At 44.2% G+C, this 24,070-nt stretch overlaps 1 protein-coding gene across 1 annotated transcript in view; it reads right to left on the bottom strand.

Moving 5' to 3' along the window:
* The window catches only part of LOC115202548 (cadherin-related family member 5), a 32,248-nt gene extending 14,211 nt beyond the window's left edge, over positions 1-18,037 (bottom strand). The window contains exons 1-8 of the mRNA XM_029766672.1: positions 17,787-18,037; positions 10,593-10,765; positions 10,116-10,181; positions 9,449-9,538; positions 9,137-9,223; positions 8,834-8,938; positions 8,262-8,447; positions 7,401-7,491 (exon numbers count right to left, since the gene is read on the bottom strand). Of these exons, the coding sequence (XP_029622532.1) occupies positions 7,401-7,491; positions 8,262-8,447; positions 8,834-8,938; positions 9,137-9,223; positions 9,449-9,538; positions 10,116-10,181; positions 10,593-10,765; positions 17,787-17,886 (898 nt within the window). The 5' untranslated portion in view covers positions 17,887-18,037. The remainder of the gene's footprint in view (positions 1-7,400; positions 7,492-8,261; positions 8,448-8,833; positions 8,939-9,136; positions 9,224-9,448; positions 9,539-10,115; positions 10,182-10,592; positions 10,766-17,786) is intronic.
* Between the last annotated feature and the right edge of the window lie 6,033 nt (positions 18,038-24,070).

Here is a 24,070-nt window from a genome sequence, read left to right as displayed (position 1 = left end):
GGGAGAACATCACAACTAGATTACTGTGGAGAGAACATCAAAACTAGATTACTGTGGGAATGACATCAAAACTAGATTACTGTGGGGAGAACATCACAACTAGATTACTGTGGAGAGAACATCAAAACTAGATTACTGTGGGAATGACATCAAAACTAGATTACTGTGGGGAGAACATCAAAACTAGATTACTGTGGAGAGAACATCAAAACTAGATTACTGTGGGGAGGACATCACAACTAGATTACTGTGGAGAGAACATCAAAACTAGATTACTGTGGGAATGACATCAAAACTAGATTACTGTGGGGAGAACATCACAACTAGATTACTGTGGCGAGAACATCAAAACTAGATTACTGTGGGGAGAACATCACAACTAGATTACTGTGGGGAGAACATCACAACTAGATTACTGTGGAGAGAACATCACAACTAGATTACTGTGGGGATGACAGCAAAACTAGATTACTGTAACGTTCGTCGTTATAGAGGGACCAAGGCGCAGCGGAGGTTTGGTTCATCATCATTTTTATTAGAACGGTGAACCAGCAAAACAATAAACGATACCATGAACGAACAGCTTCACAGGCTACGAATAGCAATGCAAATACAATTCCCCACCAACAGCGTGGGGGAAAATGAACTTAAATGAGATCCCAATCAGAGACAACTAGCGACAGCTGTCTCTGATTGGGAAGACAGAAACCAACATAGAAATACTCCCCAATAGAGCCAACACAAGGCTCCAACGCAAAACAGAAAACAAACACAGGAAAACCACCCAACATAAACCACCCTGACCCAAAACACCTGAGTTCACCCGGTCAGGGCGTGACAGTACCCCCCCCTCAACGGTGCGTACTCCCGGCGCACCAAACTTAAGTCTATTAGGGGGGGGAATCCGGGTGGGCGCCTCACCCTCGGTGGAGGCTCTGGCCCCGGGCGTGTTCTCCCCCCCGCCTCCACCTTAGCCCTACCCCTCTGGCCCGGACTGGACCACTGTGGAGCGGCATGCCCAGGCTCTGGAGCGGAGCCGTCGCCCGGAACAGGATTGGGCACCGGTGGACCGGACCCGGGCCGTGCCGGACTGGGAACACGCACCACTGGTTTGGTGCGGGCAGCAGGGACGGGCCGGACAGGACTGGGGACACGCACCACTGACTTGGTGCGGGGAGCAGGGACGGGCCGGACAGGACTGGGGACACGCACCACTAACCTGGTGCGGGGAGCAGGAACGGGCCGGACAGGACTGGGAACACGCACCTCTGACTTGGTGCGGGGAGCAGGAACGGGCCGGACAGGACTGGGGACACGCACCACTAACCTGGTGCGGGGAGCAGGGACGGGCCGGACAGGACTGGGGACACGCACCACTAACCTGGTGCGGGGAGCAGGGACGGGCCGGACAGGACTGGGGACACGCACCACTAACCTGGTGCGGGGAGCAGGGACGGGCCGGACAGGACTGGGGACACGCACCACTAACCTGGTGCGGGGAGCAGGGACGGGCCGGACAGGACTGGGGACACGCACCACTGACTTGGTGCGGGGAGCAGGGACGGGCCGGACAGGACTGGGGACACGCACCACTAACCTGGTGCGGGGAGCAGGAACGGGCCGGACAGGACTGGGGACACGCACCACTAACCTGGTGCGGGGAGCAGGAACGGGCCGGACAGGACTGGGAACACGCACCTCTGACTTGGTGCGGGGAGCAGGAACGGGCCGGACAGGACTGGGGACACGCACCACTAACCTGGTGCGGGGAGCAGGGACGGGCCAGACAGGACTGTGAACACGTACTGGTGCCCTGAAGCGTGGAGCCGGTTTAGCCACTCGTCCTGGCTGGATGCCCATCCTAGCACGGCATGTGCTGGGCATGTCCACCGGACGTACCGGGCTGTGCGGGCGCACTGGCGACACACCGCGCAACTCCGCTTCCCGTGGCCTGGAGCGGGGAGCAGGGACGGGCCGGACAGGACTGTGGACACGCACCGTGGGCTTGGTGCGGGGCGCAGGGACGGGCCAGACAGGACTGTGAACACGTATAGGTGACCTGTAGCGTGGAGCTGGTTTAGCCACTCGTCCCGGCTGGATTCCCATCTTAGCACGGCATGTGCTGGGTCTGTCCACCGGACGCACTGGGCTGTGCGGGCGCACTGGCGACACAGCGCGCAACTCCGCATACCAGGGCTCCTCCTCCAGATCTTCCCTCTGCAGGTCCTCAATCAACTGCCTCATCCTCGTCTCTTCCTCCGCCGTCATCCCCACGAGAGCAGTGGTCTGGGCTCTTCCTCTGCCCTACCGGACCACCCCATTAGCCCCCCCCCAAAATTTTCTTGGGGCTGTTTTCCGGGCCTCCTCGACCGCCGCCTGCGACTCCGTCTACCGGCTGGCTTTTCCGCCTCGACCTGGGAGTCCGTCCGCCAGGGTCCTTTCCCCGACATGATCTCCTCCCAGGTCCAGAACTCCTTTCCCTCGCGAGCCCATCTCTCGCGCTCCTTTTCCTCCCGCTGCTTGGTCCTGGTTCGGTGGGGAATTCTGTAACGTTCGTCGTTATAGAGGGACCAAGGCGCAGCGGAGGTTTGGTTCATCATCATTTTTATTAGAACGGTGAACCAGCAAAACAATAAACGATACCACGAACGAACAGCTTCACAGGCTACGAATAGCAATGCAAATACAATTCCCCACGAACAGCGTGGGGGAAAATGAACTTAAATGAGATCCCAATCAGAGACAACTAGCGACAGCTGTCTCTGATTGGGAAGACAGAAACCAACATAGAAATACTCCCCAATAGAGCCAACACAAGGCTCCAACGCAAAACAGAAAACAAACACAGGAAAACCACCCAACATAAACCACCCTGACCCAAAACACCTGAGTTCACCCGGTCAGGGCGTGACAATTACTGTGGGGATGACATCAAAACTAGATTACTGTGGGGATGACATCAAAGCTAGATTACTGTGGGGAGAACATCACAACTAGATTACTGTGGGGAGAACATCACAACTAGATTACTGTGGGGAGAACATCACAACTAGATTACTGTGGCGAGAACATCAAAACTAGATTACTGTGGGGAGGACATCACAACTAGATTACTGTGGGGATGACAGCAAAACTAGATTACTGTGGGGAGAACATCACAACTAGATTACTGTGGAGAGAACATCAAAACTAGATTACTGTGAGGAGGACATCACAACTAGATTACTGTGGAGAGAACATCACAACTAGATTACTGTGAGGAGGACATCACAACTAGATTACTGTGGAGAGAACATCACAACTAGATTACTGTGGGGAGAACATCACAACTAGATTACTGTGGGGAGAACATCACAACTAGATTACTGTGGGGAGAACATCACAACTAGATTACTGTGGAGAGAACATCAAAACTAGATTACTGTGGGGAGAACATAACAACTAGATTACTGTGGAGAGAACATCAAAACTAGATTACTGTGGGGAGGACATCACAACTAGATTACTGTGGAGAGAACATCAAAACTAGATTACTGTGGAGAGAACATCAAAACTAGATTACTGTGGGGAGGACATCACAACTAGATTACTGTGGGGAGAACATCACAACTAGATTACTGTGGAGAGAACATCAAAACTAGATTACTGTGGGGAGAACATCACAACTAGATTACTGTGGAGAGAACATCAAAACTAGATTACTGTGGGGAGAACATCACAACTAGATTACTGTGGAGAGAACATCAAAACTAAATTACTGTGGGGATGACATCAAAACTAGATTACTGTGGGGATGACATCAAAACTAGATTACTGTGGGGAGAACATCACAACTAGATTACTGTGGGGAGAACATCACAACTAGATTACTGTGGGGAGAACATCACAACTGGATTACTGTGGCGAGAACATCAAAACTAGATTACTGTGGGGAGGACATCACAACTAGATTACTGTGGGGATGACAGCAAAACTAGATTACTGTGGGAATGACATCAAAACTAGATTACTGTGGGGATGACATCACAACTAGATTACTGTGGAGAGAACATCAAAACTAGATTACTGTGGAGAGAACATCACAACTAGATTACTGTGGGGGGAACATCACAACTAGATTACTGTGGGGGGAACATCACAACTAGATTACTGTGGGGAGAACATCACAACTAGATTACCGTGGGGAGAACATCACAACTAGATTACTGTGGGGGGAACATCACAACTAGATTACTGTGGGGGGAACATCACAACTAGATTACTGTGGGGGGAACATCACAACTAGATTACTGTGGGGAGAACATCACAACTAGATTACTGTGGGGGGAACATCACAACTAGATTACTGTGGGGAGAACATCACAACTAGATTACTGTGGGGAGAACATCACAACGAGATTACTGTGGGGAGAACATCACAACTAGATTACTGTGGGGAGAACATCACAACTAGATTACTGTGGGGATGACAGCAAAACTAGATTACTGTGGAGATAACAGCAAAACTAGATTACTGTGGAGAGAACATCAAAACTAGATTACTGTGGAGAGAACAGCACAACTAGATTACTGTGGGGAGAACATCACAACTAGATTACTGTGGGGAGGACATCAAAACTAGATTACTGTGGAGAGAACATCAAAACTAGATTACTGTGGAGAGAACATCACAACTAGATTACTGTGGAGAGAACATCAAAACTAGATTACTGTGGGGATGACATCAAAACTAGATTACTGTGGGGATGACATCAAAACTAGATTACTGTGGGGAGAACATCACAACTAGATTACTGTGGGGAGAACATCACAACTAGATTACCGTGGGGAGAACATCACAACTAGATTACTGTGGCGAGAACATCAAAACTAGATTACTGTGGGGAGGACATCACAACTAGATTACTGTGGGGATGACAGCAAAACTAGATTACTGTGGGGATGACATCAAAACTAGATTACTGTGGGGAGAACATCACAACTAGATTACTGTGGGGAGAACATCACAACTAGATTACTGTGGGGAGAACATCACAACTAGATTACTGTGGCGAGAACATCAAAACTAGATTACTGTGGGGAGGACATCACAACTAGATTACTGTGGAGAGAACAGCAAAACTAGATTACTGTGGGGATGACATCACAACTAGATTACTGTGGGGATGACAGCAAAACTAGATTACTGTGGGGATGACAGCAAAACTAGATTACTGTGGGGATGACAGCACAACTAGATTACTGTGGGGAGAACATCACAACTAGATTGCTGTGGGGAGAACATCACAACTAGATTACTGTGGGGAGAATATCACAACTAGATTACTGTGGGGAGAACATCACAACTAGATTACTGTGGGGAGAACATCACAACGAGATTACTGTGGGGAGAACATCACAACTAGATTACTGTGGGGAGAACATCACAACTAGATTACTGTGGGGAGGACATCACAACTAGATTACTGTGGGGAGAACATCACAACTAGATTACTGTGGGGATGACAGCAAAACTAGATTACTGTGGAGATAACAGCAAAACTAGATTACTGTGGAGAGAACATCAAAACTAGATTACTGTGGAGAGAACAGCACAACTAGATTACTGTGGGGAGAACATCACAACTAGATTACTGTGGGGAGGACATCAAAACTAGATTACTGTGGAGAGAACATCAAAACTAGATTACTGTGGAGAGAACATCACAACTAGATTACTGTGGAGAGAACATCAAAACTAGATTACTGTGGGGATGACATCAAAACTAGATTACTGTGGGGATGACATCAAAACTAGATTACTGTGGGGAGAACATCACAACTAGATTACTGTGGGGAGAACATCACAACTAGATTACCGTGGGGAGAACATCACAACTAGATTACTGTGGCGAGAACATCACAACTAGATTACTGTGGGGAGGACATCACAACTAGATTACTGTGGGGATGACAGCAAAACTAGATTACTGTGGGGATGACATCAAAACTAGATTACTGTGGGGAGAACATCACAACTAGATTACTGTGGGGAGAACATCACAACTAGATTACTGTGGGGAGAACATCACAACTAGATTACTGTGGCGAGAACATCAAAACTAGATTACTGTGGGGAGGACATCACAACTAGATTACTGTGGAGAGAACAGCAAAACTAGATTACTGTGGGGATGACATCACAACTAGATTACTGTGGGGATGACAGCAAAACTAGATTACTGTGGGGATGACAGCAAAACTAGATTACTGTGGGGATGACAGCACAACTAGATTACTGTGGGGAGAACATCACAACTAGATTGCTGTGGGGAGAACATCACAACTAGATTACTGTGGGGAGAATATCACAACTAGATTACTGTGGGGAGAACATCACAACTAGATTACTGTGGGGAGAACATCACAACTAGATTACTGTGGGGAGGACATCACAACTAGATTACTGTGGGGAGAACATCAAAACTAGATTACTGTGGGGAGAACATCACAACTAGATTACTGTGGGAAGAACATCACAACTAGATTACTGTGGGGAGAACATCACAACTAGATTACTGTGGGGAGGACATCACAACTAGATTACTGTGGGGAGAACATCACAACTAGATTACTGTGGGGAGAACATCACAACGAGATTACTGTGGGGAGAACATCACAACTAGATTACTGTGGGGAGAACATCACAACTAGATTACTGTGGGGAGAACATCACAACTAGATTACTGTGGGGAGGACATCACAACTAGATTACTGTGGGGAGAACATCAAAACTAGATTACTGTGGGGAGAACATCACAACTAGATTACTGTGGGGATGACAGCAAAACTAGATTACTGTGGAGAGAACAGCAAAACTAGATTACTGTGGAGAGAACATCAAAACTAGATTACTGTGGAGAGAACATCACAACTAGATTACTGTGGGGAGGACATCAAAACTAGATTACTGTGGAGAGAACATCAAAACTAGATTACTGTGGAGAGAACATCACAACTAGATTACTGTGGAGAGAACATCAAAACTAGATTACTGTGGAGAGAACATCAAAACTAGATTACTGTGGAGAGAACATCACAACTAGATTACTGTGGAGAGAACATCAAAACTAGATTACTGTGGAGAGAACATCAAAACTAGATTACTGTGGGGAGAACATCACAACTAGATTACTGTGGGGAGGACATCACAACTAGATTACTGTGGGGAGGACATCAAAACTAGATTACTGTGGGGAGAACATCACAACTAGATTACTGTGGAGAGAACATCAAAACTAGATTACTGTGGGGAGAACATCACAACTAGATTACTGTGGAGAGAACATCAAAACTAGATTACTGTGGGGAGAACATCACAACTAGATTACTGTGGAGAGAACATCAAAGATCTGTTGTACCTCTAAGTATCCTGTAGCTGATCAGCTCACTCCTGTTTCTGTCTCCATCCTTGGCGTATAACGGACCAGGCTCCAGAGATAAAGCACCATCCTGTGGACAACAACAGACCTGGGTAAAATACATACTGTATGTGAAATACTTGAGCTGCACTTGGTTTAGTTTGCCCTGTTTAATGGAACCAATTGAATAGTCCCAAAAGTGCAAACTCTACACTAAATCAAACTCACCGCGATTACTAAAATACACTATAAGTACTCTACAAGTGGATGTTGCACTTCTATAAGATGTGTGATGTGGACTGATGAAGCAGAACGGGTCAACTTTAACAACAAGAAGACACCTCTCTCTGTTAAGTTACACAGATATACTGTAACACACACCTCTCTCTGTTAAGTTACACAGATATACTGTAACACACACCTCTCTCTGTTCAGTTACACAGATATACTGTAACACACACCTCTCTCTGTTAAGTTACACAGATATACTGTAACACACACCTCTCTCTGTTAAGTTACACAGATATACTGTAACACACACCTCTCTCTGTTCAGTTACACAGATATACTGTAACACACACCTCTCTCTGTTAAGTTACACAGATATACTGTAACACACACCTCTCTCTGTTCAGTTACACAGATATACTGTAACACACACCTCTCTCTGTTAAGTTACACAGATATACTGCAACACACACCTATCTCTGTTAAGTTACACAGATATACTGTAACACACACCTCTCTCTGTTAAGTTACACAGATATACTGAAACACACACCTCTTTCTGTTCAGTTACACAGATATACTGTAACACATACCACTTTCTGTTCAGTTACACAGATATACTGTAACACACACCTCTTTCTCTGTGAGGTTGACCTTTGACCTGTAGCCGGAGCTGACACACAGTTTGGCTATCCCCAGGTTGGTTCTGACACAGGGCTGGAACCACGGTGGACGGTTGTCAATGTCCTTCACGTTAACCGTGATGGTCACCACGGCAGTGAACGAAGGCTCGCCAGACTCAGAAACGTTATACGTGTCCTGGGAAATGGTATTCATAGATTGTCAAGGAAGATCAAGGGGCATTGAGCTGAGGACAGCAAATCCTGGTTCTCTACTATAGGATTATGTTATTTTACAGATTCTAGTATATTTCTAGAATACTTTACAGATTCTAGTATATTTCTAGAATACTTTACAGATTCTAGTATATTTATTGAATATTTTACAAATTCTAGTATATTTCTAGATTACTTTACAGATTCTAGTATATTTCTAGAATACTTTTCATATTCTAGTATATTTCTAGAATCCTTTACAGATTCTAGTATATTTCTTGAATACTTTACAGATTCGAGGATATTTCTGGAATACTTTGAAATCCCATTTGACATAAACAGTAGGGCAGAATGTAAAGAACAGTATACCTGTACATGTAAGACAAGGGAGATCTTTTGGACGGAGTCATAGTCGATGATGTTTTGCACCAGTATGTTGGGGGTGTTGGCATTCTCCAGTCGTAGATACCTGTTCTGGTGACACCAACAATGACAAACGTGTCTGTTTAATCTCCTAACTGCTGAGCAATGATTTGACTGAACCTTTATTTATACCAGGTTAGTCTTGTTGAGATAAAAAAAAAAATATATTTTCAGGAAAGAGCTGGACCAAGACAGCAGCATCAACAGATCAGTGATGGTGTTCATTGGTGATGGAGGGGAAGGTCTTACCGTGGCTGACTCTAAACGATAGTACAGTGGCTCAGAATCAATGTCTGTGGCCTCTATCCGACCAACACTGGTGTTCACAGGAGTCAGCTGTGGGAGAGAGGGCCCAGAATCAACATATTATGTTACACAAATGTTACTTCTTGGAAATGTACCGATTTGGAAAGTTAATTCATACAAACTGATGTGGTATTATATGAAGGGTGCAAGTAGTTTATTACTATAGTCATCATAACATAGTCACCATTGTATTTTTAGGCCCACATATAAGTGTCTAATGCTATAAAATATATAGTAAATGAAAGATGGTCTCACCTCGTTCACCTGGAGAACGTAATGACTCTGAGCGAAGTTTGGAGGATTATCGTTCACATTTTCAATGAAAACTTCAACAGACACGTTCACCTTAGAAAAGAGTAGATCGTTATTAGTTTGCATTTGAAAGCAGCAAAACACTTTATAGAACCTACTTATTTTTAGAGTTGAAAATTTGATGTGAAAGCAAATTGATATTCTACACATTGAAGTTCTTCACCCATAGCTTCAGAGCAGAAATATTGACCATTGACAGGTACAGCCCAGAAATAGCGAGGCCAAATGATGCTTAGGAATCCAGAGTCCTATTCCCTATACAGTGGTACTACTATAGACCAGAGTCCTATTCCCTATATAGTGGTACTACTACAGACCAGAGCCCTATTCCCTATATAGTGGTACTACTATAGACCAGAGCCCTATTCCCTATATACTTTAGACCAGAGCCCTATAAGGTACAATTTGGGACATAACCCATGACTATGAGACATGTCATCACTACAACTAATTGATCTGGAGTCAGTTCTGTTGCAGCGCACCCGGACTCACAGCCCCATGACCATGAGACATGTCATCACTACTACTCACTGATCTGGAGCCAGTTCTGTTGCAGCGTACCCGGACTCACAGCCCCATGACCATGAGACATGTCATCACTACTACTCACTGATCTGGAGCCAGTTCTGTTGCAGCGTACCCGGACCCACAGAGCATCATCCACACTGGGCAGGGACTGGGAAACAAACACAAAAGCAGCAGCTGTTATTTCACATCATAGACAGAATGCATCGGCATAGTCCCTCAACCTTTCTTTTGACCTTTTTGTCAACGGAAAAATGACCTTTGACCCCATAACTGAATCAGTTCATGGCCACGTTCCAGTCAACTACTTTGCAGTTGGCATGCAAGCCAGATCTCACAACACTACCTGAACTTGTCCAAGAACAAAATAAAGTTTTTAAATAAATGCACTTTGTGACATGTTAAAAATGCTATAAATGTTAAAGTTCTGACACTGTACGTATAAAGTGTCTCAGAGTAGGAGTTCTGATCCAGAATCAGGCTCCCCCTGCTTGTATTCTTTGTATTCTACAAAGCAAAACTGATCCTAGATCAGCTTGATACATTGTCCTTGAGCTCTCACCTCAAAGTCCAGTCCTCTCTTGGCGATGAGGTCCGTCCCCCGCAGGTAGAAAGCCTCCGCAGGGTTCTCTGTGATGGTCAGCTGAACATCATCACTACAGTTGATCCTGGCTACTAGAATGTCCACAGTGCTGTTCTCTTTTATAGACACAGGGTCAGGAGAAACTGTACAGACTGAGAGAGATGTATAACAGACACAGATACAGGGGTCAGGAGAAACTGTACAGACTGAGAGAGATGTATAACAGACACAGATACAGGGGTCAGGAGAAACTGTACAGACTGAGGGAGATGTGAAACAGACACAGATACAGGGGTCAGGAGAAACTGTACAGACTGAGAGAGATGTATAACAGACACAGATACAGGGGTCAGGAGAAACTGTACAGACTGAGAGAGATGTATAACAGACACAGATACAGGGGTCAGGAGAAACTGTACAGACTGAGAGAGATGTATAACAGACACAGATACAGGGGTCAGGAGAAACTGTACAGACTGAGAGAGATGTATAACAGACACAGATACAGGGGTCAGGAGAAACTGTACAGACTGAGAGAGATGTATAACAGACACAGATACAGGGGTCAGGAGAAACTGTACAGACTGAGAGAGATGTATAACAGACACAGATACAGGGGTCAGGAGAAACTGTACAGACTGAGAGAGATGGATAACAGACACAGATACAGGGGTCAGGAGAAACTGTACAGACTGAGAGAGATGGATAACAGACACAGATACAGGGGTCAGGAGAAACTGTACAGACTGAGGGAGATGTGAAACAGACACAGATACAGGGGTCAGGAGAAACTGTACAGACTGAGAGAGATGTGAAACAGACACAGATACAGGGGTCAGGAGAAACTGTACAGACTGAGGGAGATGTATAACAGACACAGATACAGGGGTCAGGAGAAACTGTACGTGTGGTGGTGTGTCTACAGATACACTGTATTAATGAAGGTGTGTCTACAGATACACTGTATTAATGAAGGTGTGGTGGAGGTGTGTCTACAGATACACTGTATTAATGAAGGTGTGTCTACAGATACACTGTATTAATGAAGGTGTGTCTACAGATACACTGTATTAATGAAGGAGTGGTGGAGGTGTGTCTACAGATACACTGTATTAATGAAGGAGTGGTGGAGGTGTGTCTACAGATACTCTGTATTAATGAAGGTGTGGTGGAGGTGTGTCTACAGATACACTGTATTAATGAAGGTGTGGTGGAGGTGTGTCTACAGATACACTGTATTAATGAAGGTGTGTCTACAGATACACTGTATTAATGAAGGAGTGGTGGAGGTGTGTCTACAGATACACTGTATTAATGAAGGAGTGGTGGAGGTGTGTCTACAGATACACTGTATTAATGAAGGTGTGGTGGAGGTGTGTCTACAGATACACTGTATTAATGAAGGTGTGGTGGAGGTGTGTCTACAGATACACTGTATTAATGAAGGTGTGGTGGAGGTGTGCTATTGATAAGAGCTAGGTAAATGAGTAATCCGTTTGAACAAGGGGATTGTAAATAGAAATGACACTTGTTTTAGATATATTTTACCTAATAATCACAAGAGACAAATGTGAAACCAGTCATATGGCAACAAACTGAAGCATATCAACATATCAACTTTCCCACAATAAAGTTTATGAAATGCTGTGCCATTATGCAGCATTTAAATATTAAGACCTTTTAACTTGTAGGGATGGGCACTCTCGAATGTCTTAATTATAGGCTACCCCGACTTTCTCTATCTCCTATTTCTATCACGTTAAATATTAGCCATTATCAGTATCGACAGTCAGTAGGCCTAACAAACACACTACAATTCAACTGTTAGTTCCAGTCATTTGGTAGATACAGTGGGGGAAAAATGTATTTGATCCCCTGCTGATTTTGTACGTTTGCCCACTGACAAAGAAATGATCAGTCTATAATTTTAATAGTAGGTTTATTTGAACAGTGAGAGACAGAATAACAACAACAAAAAATACAGAAAAACGCATGTCAAAAATGTTATAAATTGATTTGCATTTTAATGAGGGAAATAAGTATTTGACCCCCTCTCAATAAGAAAGATTTCTGGCTCCCAGGTGTCTTTTATACAGGTAACGAGCTGAGATTAGGAGCACACTCTTAAAGGGAGTGCTCCTAATCTCAGTTTGTTACCAGTATAAAAGACACCTGTCCACAGAAGCAATCAATCAATCAGATTCCAAACTCTCCACCATGGCCAAGACCAAAGAGCTCTCCAAGGATGTCAGGGACAAGATTGTAGACCTACACGAGGCTGGAATGGGCTACAACACCATCGCCAAGCAGCTTGGTGAGAAGGTGACAACAGTTGGTGCGATTATTCGCAAATGGAAGAAACACAAAAGAACTGTCAATCTCCCTCGGCCTGGGGCTCCATGCAAGATCTCACCTTGTGGAGTTGCAATGATCATGAGAACGGTGAGGAATCAGCCCAGAACTACACGGGAAGATCTTGTCAATGATCTCAAGGCAGTTGGGACCATAGTCACCAAGAAAACAATTGGTAACACACTACGCCGTGAAGGACTAAAATCCTGCAGCGCCCGCAAGTTCCCCCTGCTCAAGAAAGCACATATACATGCCCGTCTGAAGTTTGCCAATGAACATCTGAATGATTCAGAGGACAACTGGGTGAAAGTGTTGTGGTCAGATGAGACCAAAATGGAGCGCTTTGGCATCAACTCAACTCGCCGTGTTTGGAGGAGGAGGAATGCTGCCTATGACCCCAAGAACAACATCCCCACCGTCAAACATGGAGGTGGAAACATTATGCTTTGGGGGTGTTTTTCTGCTAAGGGGACAGGACAACTTCACCGCATCAAAGGGACGATGGACGGGGCCATGTACCGTCAAATCTTGGGTGAGAACCTCCTTCCCTCAGCCAGGGCATTGAAAATGGGTCGTGGATGGCTATTCCAGCATGACAATGACCCAAAAAACACGGCCAAGGCAACAAAGGAGTGGCTCAAGAAGAAGCACATTAAGGTCCTGGAGTGGCCTATCCAGTCTCCAGACCTTAATCCCATAGACAATCTATGGAGGGAGCTGAAGGTTTGAGTTGCCAAACGTCAACCTCGAAACCTTAATGACTTGGAGAAGATCTGCAAAGAGGAGTGGGACAAAATCCCTCCTGAGATGTGTGCAAACCTGGTGGCCAACTGCAAGACACGTCTGACCTCTGTGATTGCCAACAAGGGTTTTGCCACCAAGTACTAAGTCATGTTTTGCAGAGGGGTCAAGTACTTATTTCCCACATTAAAATGCAAATCAATTTATAACATTTCTGACATGCGTTTTTCTGGATTTTTTTGTTGTTGTTATTCTGTCTCTCACTGTTCAATTAAACCTACCATTAAAATTATTGACTAATCATTTCTTTGTCAGTGGGCAAACGTACAAAATCAGCAGGGGATCAAATACTGTTTTCCCTCTGTAGCCGACATTATCATTCCATTTAATTCCATTGTTTCGTGTACCATCATTTGCTTCCTCTATAAACGCCGTCGTAGCCACGTGGTTGTTGCTGAGTAACGGGTGATGACGTTACAATAAAAAGGACCTGTAGGCGTTATCCGCAAGGTGGGAGACCCACGAGGTCTGGGGGCACATGCTCATGTCATCGATGTCTATGTTTTATTTATTTTAAGAAATCACTTTGAGAGTAAACCTCCAACAAGTCATTCATGAACCTTTTTCATTTTCATATGTACTAGGGAGCAAAGTGTTTGTTTGTTTTTTTAGCTTCAGGAATGTGACTGAAAAGGTGAAAAATAAACAATAAACTGAAAGTATAAGGGGATATCGGTGAATATATGTCGTGGTCAAGACTACGACTGCGCCAGTGTAATGAACACTCAGGTGTTCCAAATCGCATATCAGACCTAGAGCCTAATGCTTCTTATGTAGTTCTTAACCTCTACGGGCTAGGGGGCAGTATTGAGAATTTTGAAAAAAATATGTGCCCATTTTTAACTGCCTCCTACACCAAATCAGAAGCTAGGATATGCATATTATTAACAGAAAACACTCTGAATTTTCTAAAACAGTTTGAATGGTGTCTGTAAGTATAACAAAACTCATATGGCAGGCAAAAACCTGAGAAAAATACAACCAGGAAATGAGAATTTTGTGGCTGTACTATTTTCGAGTCATTGCTAATAGATCACACAGTGACAAAGGATTCATTTTGCACTTCCTACGGCTTCCACTAGATGTCAACGATCTTTATAAAGTTGTTTGAAGCGTCTATGATGAACAGAGACCGAATTAGAATGCAGGGAAGTTGACGTCCCTGGGATGTCGTCACTTCATTATTGTGCGCACCTGCGCGTGCATGTGAGGCGATACATTTTTCAAAAAAGTTTTTCAAGACACAGGAGAGGTCGGGTTGAAATATTACTGATGTTTCACGTTAAAAATGGCCCTAAAGATTGATGCTAAACAACACTTGACATGTTTGAACGAATGTAAATAGATTTTTCTTTTGTACTTTTCTTCGTGACTCCCCCCCCTACATTTTGAGGAGCCTACTGAACGCCTAACAACATGGAACAACTTGCAGTTATTTGGACATAAATTATGAACTTTGTCGAAAGAAACCACATTTGTTGTGGACCTGGGATTCTGGACCTGGGAAGTGCCTTCTGATGAAGATAATCAAAGGTAAGCGATTATTTACAATAGTATTATTGATATTAGATGGTGCTAACCTGTATATCCTAGCCTATTGTTCTTAGCATGTTCTTAGCATAGCACCCCGTTTATTGCAAAGTGTGATTTCCCAGTAAAGTTATTTTGAAATCTGGCAATGCGGTAGCATTTACGAGATGTTAATCTATAATTCTTTGAATGACAATATTATAATTTACCAATGTTTTCGAATAGTAATTTTGTAAATTGTAACGCTGATTCACTGGAAGCATTTGAGGGAAAAAAATGCTGAATTTCACCGCTACTGTAAAAGGCTGTTTTTGGATATAAATATGAACTTGATGGAACAAAAAATGCATGTATTGTATAACATAATGTCCTAGGAGTGTCATCTGATGAAGATTGTCAAAGGTTAGTGCATAATTTTAGCTGGTTATCTGCTTTTGGTGACGCCTGTCTTTGAATTGACAAAACATTGCACACAGCTATTTTCAATGTACTCTCCTAACATAACCTAACTTTATGCTTTCGCCGTAAAGCCTCTTTGAAATTGGACAATGTGGTTGGATTTAGGAGATGTTTATCTTTCAAATGGTGAAAAATAGTTCATTGTTTAAGAAATTGAAATTATTAGATTCTTGCAGTTTTGAATTTCCCGCCATGGTCTCTTGACAATAAATCCCAATACCAGGATCAGGTCTGAGTTTCACTTTAGAAAACAATCTCTCCGCAGGGTTGTCCCAATGCTGCCATTTTTAGACTGTTGCCCGGCAGCAGAGGTGGAAAAAGTACTCAATTGTCATACTTGAGTAAAAGTAAAGATACCTTAATTTGAAATGACTCAAGTAAAAGTCAATGCTGTACATCAAATTCCTTATATTTAGCAAACCAGACGGCACAATTGTATTTATTTATATATGCATTCGGGCAGGTAGCGTTCTCCTGGCATCCGCCAAACCCAGATTCGTCAATCAGACTAACAGATGGTGAAGCGTGATTCATTACTCCAGAGAACGCGTTTCTACTGCTCCAGAGTCCAATGGTGGCGAGCTTTACACCACTCCAGTCGACGTTTGGCATTGCGCATGGTTATCTTAGTTTTGTGTGCGGCTGCTCAGCCATGGAAACCCCTTTCATGAAGTTCTCGACAAACAGTTATTGTGCTGACATTACTTCCAGATGCAGTCGGTAGGGAGTGTTGTGAGTGTTGCAACCAAGGACAGATGATTTTTACTCGCTACGGTGCTTCAGCACTCGGCAGTCATGTCCTGTCAGCTTGTGTGGCCTACCACTTCCCGGCTGAGCCGTTGTTGCTTCTAAAAATGTCCACTTCACAATAACAAGACTTACAGCTCTAGCAGGGCAGACACTTGACGAACTGGCTTGTATGACGGTGCCACCTTGAAAGTCACTGAGCTCTTCAGTACGGCCCATTCTACTGACAGTGTTTGTCTATGGAGATTGCATGGCTGTGTGTTCAATTTTATACACCTGTCAGCAACGAGTGTGGCTGAAATAGCCGAAATACAGTCATTTGAAGGGGTGTCCACATACCTTTGGCCAGGTAGTGGACCATCTGTAGAGGTGCTGTCTTTATCAGCATCATAAAACCTGATAGCGTGGATAGGGACCGTCTCTAAAGGTGAAGGTGCTGTCTTTTTCAGCATCATAAAACCTCATACTATTTCAAACACATAAAATATGCATCTAAGCCAAACTGAAATCTTATCAGAAACATGTTGGGTCGTTTTCACAGATTTCTATTTTCTTGCATTTTATCGCTGATCCCTAAAGGTCTTGGAGAAAGAATCAGAGATGACAGAGAAAACATTACGGATGTCAACTATATTGAAGCATTCTATCGATCTATCAATTACATTATTCTGTTGAGCAAGGGTTGATTTAATCTTCTAGGTCCATTTATAATGACAGAAGAGAAGCTGCATCTAATTATAGACAAGTTGACTAACAAATAGCCTACCAAAATGTTGGAAATTATAAGCAGAAACATATCTAAATCAGGCAATAACAAAAATATCCTGCACCTCCTGTTAATTAAAAAAAAATCCTTCTGCTGTCTCTGACTGTAGCCTACAGCACATTTTGTATATTAGTGGGTTAGGGTTGGGTGCGGGTGCGGGTCTCAGATGTTCACTTTATCACATATAGTCGGGCGGTTGCGGATGGGTTATTAGCAATTGAGGGCGGGTGCGGGTGAGCCAACAGCTGACCTAAGCACGGCTAGCGTGTGGAGGAAAGGCATAACTTCCTAAGTCAGAATCAGGCCCATGGTCAGTATGACGTACAGGCCTCAAGGCCTGTGAAACAGTGACAGAGGTACTTATCAATGTATAAAGCCATTTTTGATAGAGGTCAGATTGCACTGTGCTTGAGTACAGTATCCCCCCCATTAAACAAGAAACCACAATCCACAACCCCTCTCATAACACACCAAGATGACCACCTGACCAAAGCAGCCAATAGAACATCACTACTCACGTTTCTCAGCTGGACAAAGTATAGAAAGTAAAAACAACACCAGACAACCCAGGAGGATATTTGCAGTTTGCTGTTTTCCTTTATAATTATATAGTTCCATGTCCTGGTTTTCAAGACGACACAACAAATGAAGTCCGTAGAGAGGACGAGGAGAGGAGACGATGGTACCAGCTGGTACTCACTGGGCATAATGCTTTGTCTGTGTTGCCCTGCCTGACGTGTGGGAGTCGACTACAGTTGCAATGTTTGTGACTTCATCTTAGGGTCATATTATTGCCTAAAGAGCCTGCCAATAGTGGTCCGCTAGCCTCCTACTAAAATACTTGCATCTGTTTTGCTGCTTGAAGGGATCACACTGGAAGCGTCTGAAATGGCATCCTATTCCTTATGGGCCCTGGTTAAAAGTAGTGCACTATATAGGAAATAGGGCCCTGGTTAAAAGTAGTGCACTATATAGGGAATAGGGCCCTGGTTAAAAGTAGTGCACTATATAGGGAATAGGGCCCTGGTTAAAAGTAGTGCACTATATAGGGAATAGGGCTCTGGTTAAAAGTAGTGCACTATATAGGGAATAGGGTGCCATTTCAGATTACCTCCACTCAAAAAGAGACCGCTTCTGGATGGATCGGTGGGTGGGTGGGTGGATGGGTGGGTGGGTGGGTGGATGGATGGATGGGTGGGTGGGTGAATGGATGGGTGGGTGGATGGATGGATGGGGCATTTGAATACCTTTTATTTCATATTTGTGAAACTGAAATGTAACCAGTCAGATGTAACCAGTCAGATGTAACCAGTCAGATGTAACCAGTCAGATATAACCAGTCAGATGTAACCAGTCAGATGTAACCAGTCAGATGTAACCAGTCAGATGTAACCAGTCAGATGTAACCAGTCAGATATAACCAGTCAGATGTAACCAGTCAGATATAACCAGTCAGATATAACCAGTCAGATGTAACCAGTCAGATGTAACCAGTCAGATGTAACCAGTCAGATGTAACCAGTCAGATGGAACCAGTCAGATGGAACCAGTCAGATGGAACCAGTCAGATGGAACCAGTCAGATGGAACCAGACAGATGGAACCAGTCAGATGGAACCAGTCAGATGTAACCAGTCAGATGGAACCAGTCAGATGTAACCAGTCAGATGGAACCAGTGTAATGTTTAGAAGTACTGACTCTACAACAACACGTGGATCACATTAACCCATGGCTGAAATCAAAAGCTCTGTGTGCCGTCGTGATCAAAAACAGGTCATCTTATTACTAAATCATATTGAGGTGTTTATAAAAGGACTTGTTTTCTGGACTTGGTCCTGTTTAGAGCGTCACTAGGACATATTTCACATGAATATAGCCACCACCATCCACTTTCTCCCATTCTCTCAAGGGGTTTGAAAAAAATAGGCACCCTATTCCCTATATAGCACCCTACTTTTCACCCTACTAGCAACACCCAGCTGTTGGCTTGGAACAGTGTAGCCTCATTCTTCATGTCATTGCAGATTGAACTGTATGACTTACCTGGATGAATTTAATTGATTTACCTGACTACCCAGTGCTTGACTTGGGCAGGAGCTCACAGGAACTGAGTACCGGGCCAGCACATCAAATGTTCTACTGAGTTCCTGAACCTCTTATCAGGTCAAAAGTATTGTGGAGTTCCGTAAACCTCTTATCAGGTCAAAAGTATTGTGGAGTTCCGGAAACCTCTTATTAGGTGAAAAGTATTGTGGAGTTCCTGAACCTCTTATCAGGTCAAAAGTATTGTGGAGTTCCGGAAACCTCTTATAAGGTCAAAAGTATTGTGGAGTTCCTGAACCTCTTATCAGGTCAAAAGTATTGTGGAGTTCCTGAACCTCTTATCAGGTCAAAAGTATTGTGGAGTTCCGGGAACCTCTTATCAGGTCAAAAGTATTGTGGAGTTCTGGAAACCTCTTATTAGGTCAAAAGTATTGTGGAGTTCCTGAACCTCTTATCAGGTCAAAAGTATTGTGGAGTTCCGGAACCTCTTATCAGGTCAAAAGTATTGTGGAGTTCTGGAAACCTCTTATTAGGTCAAAAGTATTGTGGAGTTCCTGAACCTCTTATCAGGTCAAAAGTATTGTGGAGTTCCTGAACCTCTTATCAGGTCAAAAGTATTGTGGAGTTCCTGAACCTCTTATCAGGTCAAAAGTATTGTGGAGTTCCGGAACCTCTTATCAGGTCAAAAGTATTGTGGAGTTCCTGAACCTCTTATCAGGTCAAAAGTATTGTGGAGTTCCTGAACCTCTTATCAGGTCAAAAGTATTGTGGAGTTCCTGAACCTCTTATCAGGTCAAAAGTATTGTGGAGTTCCTGAACCTCTTATCAGGTCAAAAGTATTGTGGAGTTCCGGAACCTCTTATCAGGTCAAAAGTATTGTGGAGTTCTGGAAACCTCTTATCAGGTCAAAAGTATTGTGGAGTTCCTGAACCTCTTATCAGGTCAAAAGTATTGTGGAGTTCCTGAACCTCTTATCAGGTCAAAAGTATTGTGGAGTTCCTGAACCTCTTATCAGGTCAAAAGTATTGTGGAGTTCCGGAACCTCTTATCAGGTCAAAAGTATTGTGGAGTTCCTGAACCTCTTATCAGGTCAAAAGTATTGTGGAGTTCCGGAACCTCTTATCAGGTCAAAAGTATTGTGGAGTTCCTGAACCTCTTATCAGGTCAAAAGTATTGTGGAGTTCCTGAACCTCTTATCAGGTCAAAAGTATTGTGGAGTTCCTGAACCTCTTATCAGGTCAAAAGTATTGTGGAGTTCCTGAACCTCTTATCAGGTCAAAAGTATTGTGGAGTTCCTGAACCTCTTATCAGGTCAAAAGTATTGTGGAGTTCCTGCACCTAAATATATAAACAGTACCACCACCTATTTCAGTCCAAGTTAAGCACTGGACTTACCATGAAATGTAAAACTGTTGACACTTTAAAAGGTGAAATCGAGAATAGCTAATTGTCTCTCACGTGAGGGCTGTGTAACCAGGACACTGGGGAGGTGTGATGTCATTGTGAATATGTAATGAAGCTTAATTTTGCCAGCCAAGTGCTGTGGCATGGCATCAGACAGACAGGTCTACAGTAACCACTACTACCAGTACTGTAGCATGGTGAGACAGACAGGTCTACAGTAACCACTACTACCAGGGCTGTAGCATGGTGAGACAGACAGGTCTACAGTAACCACTACTACCAGAACTGTAGCATGGTGAGACAGACAGGTCTACAGTAACCACTACTACCAGGACTGTAGCATGGTGAGACAGACAGGTCTACAGTAACCACTACTACCAGAACTGTAGCATGGTGAGACAGACAGGTCTACAGTAACCACTACTACCAGGACTGTAGCATGGTGAGACAGACAGGTCTACAGTAAACACTACTACCAGAACTGTAGCATGGTGAGACAGACAGGTCTACAGTAACCACTACTACCAGGACTGTAGCATGGTGAGACAGACAGGTCTACAGTAAACACTACTACCAGTACTGTAGCATGGTGAGACAGACAGGTCTACAGTAACCACTACTACCAGGACTGTAGCATGGTGAGACAGACAGGTCTACAGTAACCACTACTACCAGGACTGTAGCATGGTGAGACAGACAGGTGTACAGTAACCACTACTACCAGGACTGTAGCATGGTGAGACAGACAGGTCTACAGTAACCACTACTACCAGGACTGTAGCATGGTGAGACAGACAGGTCTACAGTAACCACTACTACCAGAACTGTAGCATGGTGAGACAGACAGGTCTACAGTAACCACTACTACTAGGACTGTAGCATGGTGAGACAGACAGGTCTACAGTAACCACTACTACCAGCAGAGAGCAGCACAGTAGAGGTTAGAACAGAACAGCCTGTGGTTACAGTAACAGCTCTTTAATTTTCAACATAGTTGAAGTTTCAAGTCAGATAAAGCAGGACTAGGCTGGGTGATGAACTATGAACAGTCTCACAGACTAGCTGAACAACCTAGCCCACTCAAACCAATCACAACAATAGATTGCAGTAGGAATATCATCCCATTATCCCACACTGGTCTGGCTCTAAGGGTATAACTGTTCTGAGTGTGATTTGATTCAGCTGTTGCTATGTAACCAGTCAACATGCGCTGACAGGCCTAATCAACTTAATCAGACAAGGTAAACAATCTAAACAGTGAGACTTTCAGACAGGCAGTTTCCAGGATAGGATTTGAGTATCCCTGCCCTTATAGGCCCAAGACAGTAGGAAAACGACCCGGGTCCAGGTTCCATACCCTGTCATCTCATACAGTAGGAAAACGACCCGGGTCCAGGTTCTAGACCCAGTCAGTCTTATACAGTAGGAAAACGACCCGGGCCCAGGTTCCATACCCTGTCATCTCATACAGTAGGAAAACGTCCCGGGTCCAGGTTCCATACCCTGTCTCTCATACAGTAGGAAAACGACCCGGGTCCAGGTTCCATACCCTGTTATCTCATACAGTAGGAAAACGACCCGGGTCCAGGTTCTAGACCCAGTCAGTCTTATACAGTAGGAAAACGACCCGGGTCCAGGTTCCATACCCTGTCATCTCATACAGTAGGAAAACGACCCGGGTCCAGGTTCCATACCCTGTCATCTCATACAGTAGGAAAACGACCCGGGTCCAGGTTCTAGACCCAGTCAGTCTTATACAGTAGGAAAACGACCCGGGTCCAGGTTCTAGACCCAGTCAGTCTTATACAGTAGGAAAACGACCCGGGTCCAGGTTCTAGACCCAGTCAGTCTTATACAGTAGGAATGCGACCCGGGCCCAGGTACCATACCCTGTCAGTCTTACACACTACACAGCTCCAGTATCGAGGTACACAGCCCAGGGCAACACAGTTTCAACAGCAACAAAATGAGCCTCAGCAGTCTTAAGACTCCCTCCCAGAATTCTTTGCGCTAATCTACAGTAGCTGCTTACAGTGGCTGGAGGCTCACCCTGGGTTAGGGTTAGAGTTAGACGAGGTTAGCCATGCATGAGTCCTGTTTGGGACAGGATCACTGCCTGGTCTGTTGTTGTCTAAGGACGCTTGTCTAGGTCAGCCATGTATGAGTCCTGCTTGGGACAGGATCACTGCCTGGTCTGTTGTTGTCTAAGGACGCTTATCTAGGTCAGCCATGTATGAGTCCTGCTTGGGACAGGATCACTGCCTGGTCTGGTGTTGTCTAAGGACGCTTATCTAGGTCAGCCATGTATGAGTCCTGCTTGGGACAGGATCACTGCCTGGTCTGTTGTTGTCTAAGGACGCTTGTCTAGGTCAGCCATGTATGAGTCCTGCTTGGGACAGGATCACTGCCTGGTCTGTTGTTGTCTAAGGACGCTTGTCTAGGTCAGCCATGTATGAGTCCTGCTTGGGACAGGATCACTGCCTGGTCTGTTGTTGTCTAAGGACGCTTGTCTAGGTCAGCCATGTATGAGTGCTGTTCGGGACAGGATCACTGCCTGGTCTGGTGTTGTCTAAGGACGCTTATCTACTAAACTCTTATGAGGTGAGACAGAGTCCATCTGAGGACAAGGAGATCCTATAATCCTACTGTACATACAGTATATCCTCAGTGATAACTCTTATGAGCTGAGACAGTCCATCTGAGAACAAGGAGATCCTACACGCATACAGTCTAGGGACTTGAACCCACAAAACTTGACATGTAATTGAACTTGCATAATGTTCACTTTAGCGATTATGTGATGTATTGAATTGAATAGAAGGTGGTGCATAATTGCTGTTGTTTGTTATCATATTGGAGGGTATTATTACAGGACCACATGACTTGCATCAGAGAAGGTCGCTTTTTCTAAACAGGTTGTTCATCAGATCACACTGCGTGCACAATTATTAGGCAAGTGAGTATTCTGATCTTATCATTACTTCTATGCACATTTTCCAACTCCAAACCATATAAACTTGAATGCTTATAGGATGTAATCATTTTCAGGTGATATGAATTTGTGTCACACCCTGATCTGTTTCACCTGTCGTCGTTATTGTCTCCACCCCCTCCAGGTGTCGCTTGTTTTCCCCAGTGTATTTATCCCTGTGTTTCCTGTCTCTCTGTGACAGTGTATTTATCCCTGTGTTTCCTGTCTCTCTGTGTATTTATCCCTGTGTTTCCTGTCTCTCTGGGCCAGTGTATTTATCCCTGTGTTTCCTGTCTCTGTGACAGTGTATTTATCCCTGTGTTTCCTGTCTCTCTGGGTCAGTGTATTTATCCCTGTGTTTCCTGTCTCTCTGGGCCAGTGTAT

Source organism: Salmo trutta, chromosome 12 (assembly GCF_901001165.1).
Source record: "Salmo trutta chromosome 12, fSalTru1.1, whole genome shotgun sequence".
Taxonomy (NCBI): Eukaryota; Metazoa; Chordata; class Actinopteri; order Salmoniformes; family Salmonidae; genus Salmo; species Salmo trutta.
Note: the sequence above shows the minus strand (reverse complement) of the source record. Positions and strands in the feature narration are given on the sequence as shown.